This window comes from Chironomus tepperi, unplaced genomic scaffold, assembly GCF_022539635.2.
Source record: "Chironomus tepperi strain 1889 unplaced genomic scaffold, CSIRO-AGI_Ctep_v1 contig_359, whole genome shotgun sequence".
NCBI classification, from domain to species: Eukaryota; Metazoa; Arthropoda; class Insecta; order Diptera; family Chironomidae; genus Chironomus; species Chironomus tepperi.
In genome coordinates this window covers 3,918,889-3,925,885 of record NW_027226481.1, presented here as the reverse complement: position 1 = coordinate 3,925,885, position 6,997 = coordinate 3,918,889, and the positions used below count along the sequence as shown (strand labels likewise).

General features: G+C 34.0%; 1 protein-coding gene across 2 annotated transcripts; it reads left to right on the top strand.

Annotated features, from left to right (window-relative positions):
• On the top strand, window positions 1-6,997 carry LOC139094892 (uncharacterized). Of its 2 annotated transcripts, none has more exons than XM_070646117.1 (6): window positions 1-1,465; window positions 1,528-1,756; window positions 2,044-2,138; window positions 4,259-4,409; window positions 5,584-5,809; window positions 6,317-6,997. In XM_070646117.1, exons 1-6 carry the CDS (start codon window positions 886-888, stop codon window positions 6,470-6,472), a joined length of 1,437 nt encoding a protein of 478 aa, XP_070502218.1. In that variant the 5' UTR covers window positions 1-885; the 3' UTR covers window positions 6,473-6,997. The 2 variants fall into 2 exon arrangements, with proteins under 2 accessions (XP_070502218.1, XP_070502217.1); XM_070646116.1 differs by having other exon boundaries at window positions 6,293-6,997.

Sequence of the window (6,997 nt, the reverse complement as noted above, 5' to 3'; positions counted from 1 at the left end):
TTAGATTGTCGTGAGCTTTGAAAGTAATCAGACGTGTCATAGGAAAAATTGCAATAAATATAAAGTAACAAAAAATTTGGAGCTTCTTATTATTTCTTCCTATATTATTGTTATTTTTTTTATATATAAATCTTCAAGTTTGAAATAAAAAAAACATTTGTGTGTGGGAGTTCCAAGTCGAAATATTACAAGTGGATATACCGACAAAGACTATTCCTTTTTTTTGCAATAAATTACGTACAAAAATCCGTGCGGAAAAAAAATTTCTTGTGTCTATTTATAGAAAAGGAAAGAAATTGAGTTTGTTGGATGAGAACGAAAAATTCGGTTGCTTTTGTTTTGGCCATCAAGCGTTGCCTATAAGGAATAACATTATAATATTGTTAGTGTGGCGTAAGCGACACAACCAAGGACTAAATTTAATACAATATATGTAAAAAAAAAGTTGAGGGGTTCGAGCAAATACGTAAAGGAAATCCAAAAACAAAAATAATTATTGATCCGATTTCAAAAGCTGACGTTGCGTTGCACACACAACATAGAGACATGTATAGAATATGAAATTGTTTGTTGCGCCGTAATAATTTTTTTTTTGCTGCTGCTACTCTCACTCCTTTCTCGATTGACGTCATCGTTTTTTTACTCGATACGTTTGTCTGTGTGAACAAATTTGCGATTCTATGCCACGTCCATACAACAGGACTACATATACAAGGATAGAGACACAGTTGCTGTTTTTATTTTGAAGTGTGAAGTTGAAGGAAAAAATTTCATTTTGTGCTATAAAGGACAGATTTAGAATAAAGGACATTACATAAAAATTTATAAAAAAATATTAAGGAACAAGAAGTGAAGTGAATAAGTGAAAATAAAGATTAACTTGCAATGGAAGAAACACCCAAAGTACATTCAAAGAGTAAACATAAAAGGACATCGTCGCGTAACCGTGAACATCGAAAGAAGGACTCGTCAAGGAAAATTGAGGATGGTGTGACGGATATAAATGGTGAGGCGTCAAACAATAATAATGTCGTGCCTAACGAGAATCCTTCAATTACAATTGAGGATGAGACAAAGAGTGATACAAAAATTCACCGTGGTATTATTGGATATATGGATCGAACATTTAAATCATCATCGACGACCGGTAATGGTAATGGTAATACATTAGAGCCACCACGTAGTCCAGCACAAAGAAGCAATCGTAGTCGTGCCAGTAGTGATAAAAGTCCAAAACATAAGCGTAGTAAATCAGAGTCGAGACGACGACGTGAACGTAAGGCTGGTGAATTAGAAGTACGTCAAGCGAATGAGACATTAATGAGATATTTAAAGCAGTGTTCAGATTTAAATGATGCATCCGGCTCATTATCGGGTGATCTTGAAATAAATGAGAATCTGGACGACAGGAAAGTTCATCGTAAGACTAAATCACAACGTGAACGAAAGTCATTTAGATTGATTGGTGAGTTTTGGGAATAATTATCGCGAATTTATGTCCATTAAATCTGATCTTTTTTTTAATAGGTAAAGCGCAACCCAGCGATTTAACGACAATATTGAATGAGCTAAATGATGACATAATTCAAAATTCAGACATTTACAATCCATTTACACCGGTTGTCTCACCAACAACCGAACAAAATCCTCATGTTGATAAAATTTTCGTACAGACATCCAGTGGTTATCGTGCTGTTGACAATAATAGTAGTTTCTATAAAACATCAGCTGCTGCTGGCGATACCGATAGCAATAAGTAAGTCTTCTTAACTTTTATTAGACTTCTTTTTTGGCACGCACAATGAAAAATAGTTTTGCGTGCCAAAAGCTTTTCTTTCTTCTTCCTGCTATCGCCATTTCCATAAAATGAATTCCGTATTTGCTTCTTTTATGTGCTGCTTACGTATGTGCTATAAAATTTTTATAAAATACAACCGCAAGCAAGCTTTTACATCAGACAAAAAAAAATTGTCTCTTGATGTTGTTATCAACATGACTTTCCTTTAATCAATTCCTTTACTCTTTTTATGATATTTTTTTCAGTTTTTCTATAAACAACGCCGTTCAACTATCATGTCTCGTTCAGAAAATGTGGATCAACATATCAACCATTTGTCATGGCTTACTTGGAGGATTAGGTGAGTTAACGATTATTCATTATCGAATCAAATCATTATATTTGGTGACTTTATTGACTATTGACATTTTCCTTTTGATTGTGCTTCCGATTTATTGTGTTTATCATTTTATAAATAAATTATAGGGTGAGAGTAATTAAAGGAATGGTGGAATGTGATGGGAAATGAATAGTGAAATTGATGGGAATGAGTATAGGTGAATTGAGGAACTCAATAAAACACATTTTTCGTGAATTTAATGCTGAGTGTCAAATTATAACCTGTAAAACTCTCATATCTCTTCCCGTTGTGGATCATGCCACAATATTAGGTTTCGAGGGGCAGGCTACCTCGTCAAACTCATTTACGACTGTTCATATCCATAGCAACACATGTCCCCAACAAACAATTATCATACTCACCAAATTGAATGCTTCATTGCGTTTCAGAACTCAGTTTTGTGAATTTACTTATGAGCAAGCTATTTGGCTGCCACGGGATAATAACTAGTTCTCGAGTGACACCACTAATAAAGAAGGCTCAGCTAAATGTAAATTGCCATAGCGACAACCGTCAACTTCAAGTCTCGCCGTTATATTGGTGATGTAGCGGGAGGCTAACGAATATGTTGGGCTATTCGGATTGTTAGCCTATTGAGTCACTGATTCTGTTCCTGTCTGTAACGTCTGCTTTTCTCAGTTTCTTATGTTGTCATTCTAATTATTCAATTTTATTTCAAGATTAAACTCATCCACATGAGATTTAAAACCATAATATCATAGACCTTTCACTAAAATCTGAATACACAAACATCCGGGACACTTTCAGTAATCCAAAAATATGTTAAAATTTATCTTATCTCTTCTACATAGCCAAAGGAAATAAAATCCTCTTTTCGAATCAAATCAAGAACCCATGAGATGCTATTTTACTCTATACGTAAATAAATTTCTTGGTATCTATACATTCATGATTCTAAAAACAGAATCACACAAGATGAATTTGTTGGAGTCTATTTTTAAATTCCAAAAAAACTCCCACTTTCGTAGCTGTGAAGAAGGACCCGAGCGACGTAAATGAAGAATGATATGCTAAGGAGCGAGCTTTTAAGGCTCCGCTAAACCTACTTTATTATCAAATGGTGCGTATGGACTATTAATACCATACGCCTCCGTTTGGCAGCCATATGACACCATTTATTCTCCACATAGAACGGCTTACTAACTTACTTCACTAGCCATACAGATTAAGTGTGATCCATGAGGCAAGCATTCAGTCGACGTCTGATGCTGGCTCTATCGTTGGTTACTGCTTGCCAATTACCAATTTCAAGTTTAGAAGCTTGGTATTAATAAAAGGGGTTTAGCCGAACCTTAAAAGCTCCACAAAAAACTCAGCTGGCACAGCCTTCTTAATTTGTGTCGCTCAGGATATAAATGTGTAAAAATTCATTTCTAAGCATTCAACAATGCCTGATGATTTCTTCTTATTGTTTTTCATTGCTCATTGAAGAGTAAACAGTACAGACATGAAGCTCCTCTTGTTATATGCTTTAAAAGTTTTGTGATGAATAAAATTTCTCGGAATGAAATCAAAAATAGTCATTTCAGGGGCGCTCTGACTCGTAATATTTTATTTTATGTTGTTTCAATATTTATTCATCTCGTTATTTATTCGGAATGTTTTTAACGAGCTTCTAAATTTGTGGACGCCTAAATATTTTTCACCCAAAATTGGGTAAAAATAGAAGAAAACTGCTTCGATGAAAAGAAGTAATCTGTCTTTTGTATTTATTTTTATATTGATTATATAATGCGATGACAAATGTCAAATAAGCACGAATTGCTGTTCAAATATGAAATAAATAAAAAAAGGCTCAATGAATAGAATTAAAATGAAAGAGGCTTATAAGTGCCACAAGGCAAATTTTTCTTATTTCCTGTCATTTCCATTATTTTTATTCCTCGTTTCCTTGCCTTTTTCTCGACTTCTACCATTAAATACACAAATTTTGTATTTCAATACCCACTTAATTTATATTTAAGGATCTTCCATTTAATTAATAAGCAATTGACATTTATTGATGACGAGTTGCTAATTTGTTATTTATTAATTACCTTCCTTACTCTTACTTCTTGCAGCACTGGCACATTTAATACTCATCCTCACCACTACACCACAAGACTGGACGGGTTCTGAGAAGTCGTTTGAACACTATGAGATGCACACCAAAATTTATACCAATGTCTTCTTCTTTCTCGCGGTCATATGCTTCGTATCAATACTGGATCGGTAAGCATTTGATTATATATACTATTATAAGCTCTTCCTGGAGTTGGAATGGGAATGGAGAGATGGAAGTCTAAGGATTGCATTTAAAGCATCGATTTGAATTGAATTGAATAACTTTATTGAATACTTCCTACTCAATCATGAGGAAAGCAGCAGTAATACATCCTGGGGTGCCGTGTTTATTTCCAATGTTGTATCCTCTAAGAACTTGTTTATGACAAGTTGACTTTCTGTGAGAAGAACTCGAGAAGTCGACTCTAATTTTGTACGGAGTTGAGTCAACGTGAGTCAAGTTAAGTTTTCCGTGAGTTTTCCTTACACAATTCGAGTCGACACCGATCGCTGCTTGTGAGCATTGAGCGAATGATAAGTCATATCTAAAACATGTAATCATTAAGAGATCAGGCTCCGATGGGAATCAAACCCATGTCCTCAAAGAATAGAGTGCTACAAAAATCCAAGCATCTGTTGATCTGTTGCATAACTGTTCTGTCACTAAAGCATTGCTTTTGAAAAGGCAGAATCACCTATTTATGGCTCAATATACCAGATTCTACTATACTTTGATATCACAATTGATCTGAAAAGCACAAGCCGGCTAATTGATCCAATATCCGGCATCAAACTGACGTGACTCTGGGATTTAAACCAAATCCTGTACCAAGTAAGAGTCACACCGACCTTAGTCCGGAGTCTTGATAGATTAATCGATTTGTGCTTTTCGGATAAGTCAAACAGCCTCAATGTAAAAGTTGAGAACATTCCATTTTCTGTATGAATAGAATCATCAAAAATTTTTCGCTCAAAACTCCCCCAAAAGTTAAGGAAAAGTTCTTAATAGGAAAAACAAAATTAATATCTCGTCTACACAACATTAATGCTGACGTCATTAAAAAAAATTTCATTATGCTTCTTTCATAAAAGCTCTTTAAATTCATCTTCAATCTAAGCCGTCAGTCCTTACTATTTCCATTCCAATAGATTTTCTCTTTAAATTTCTGTTATCAGTTATGTAAACTGTGTGTGGGATGGAGATTGTCATTGAAATTGAACGATGGAACTGTTTTGAAAGAAAAGTTACGAATAAGAAAAACAAACATTTAATATCCAGTTGCCATTTTACGTCTATAAAAAAGAAATAAAATAATTTTTTTTCTCTTTTTCTCATTTTCAGCATCGACATTTGTCAATTTAGTATGACATCGTTGTTGAATACGTCGGAAAATAAGGAACGGTCGATTTCATTTCGTTCAATTATATTGATCATGATTTATGCAGGAACGATCATATTGAATTTATTAGCAGCATCAATCGATGACCGTTTTCCGGCTAAGAAATATCAATCACAAGATAATTCAACGACTATAACATTGATGGAATCATTGGAGAAGGAAAATACGGTAAGGTTCATAAAAGTTTATATTTTTTTTGATTCAAAATTTATCTAGCATGTGTCCATAATGAGCATCTGTTCAGTGATGTAGCGAGGATTTAGTTGCTTTGTTTGATGGGTTCGATTCCTCTGATTACGGGACGGTACGGTATAGGTATCACTTTGTCATATCAGGTGTACCACTGTTCCGTAGCAGTGATGTATCAATGGTGCACCTGGTATGTCAATGTGGCACACCTGGTATGGCAGTGTAGCATACCTGTTCCGTAACAATCGTCCACCGGTACGGTAAATGTGCACTGGTGATACGGCAAAATGGTACGGTATTGGTACACCTGTACTGTACCGTTGGCTCACTAATATCGTTTCATCGGACCACTATACCATGCCGTGCCGACACACAGCCATAGCACCGGAGAAATCAGATCCTCGTCCCGCGTACCCTCGCTATGTCACTGTGAACTTTCGACTGATTTTTTTTGTTTAATAGAATATATATTTTTTATATCCTCAGGCTGCAAACGAAGAGACGGTCTATTTATGGAATACATTATCAATTGCCCGAAGTTGTGGTGCTATTGTAGGCTATCTAATGATATCATCAATGAATACGAATCTCCTTTATAATACACTGGTGGAAATGGATAAATATCACAACATTATTCCATAAAAGGAATTACTACATTGATTCCATTACACAAAAAATCTATCGTATATCCATTGTCTCTCTATATATACCTACCTATCTATTTACTATATACCCAAAAAAAAAAATCATATACTTTTTATTTTCTTTTATTTTTCAAACTTATACAAAAAGAAAATAATGTGACGAGACAAGACAAGTAAAGTCAAAAAAAGTTGTAAATATGTTGTACTCCATGTTATAAACGTGAAAGAGCTAAAACTGAATATATACTGATATTATGAATAAAAATTTAGTAGGCAATTTTGTAGCACAATTTAGTAGTTGACTGATTATTAAATACTTCAAATAAATAATAAGTGAAATGAGGAACTTCATATGATGGGGTTATATCTCGTAATAACTACACATGATTTATATATTTATGTAAATACATTATATTATGAATAATGTAATAAACTAAAAAGATTGATATTCTCATAAAAGAAATGAAAAAAATGACATCAAAAAACATACATACCTACAAGTAGATGAAAAAAAACAAAATAA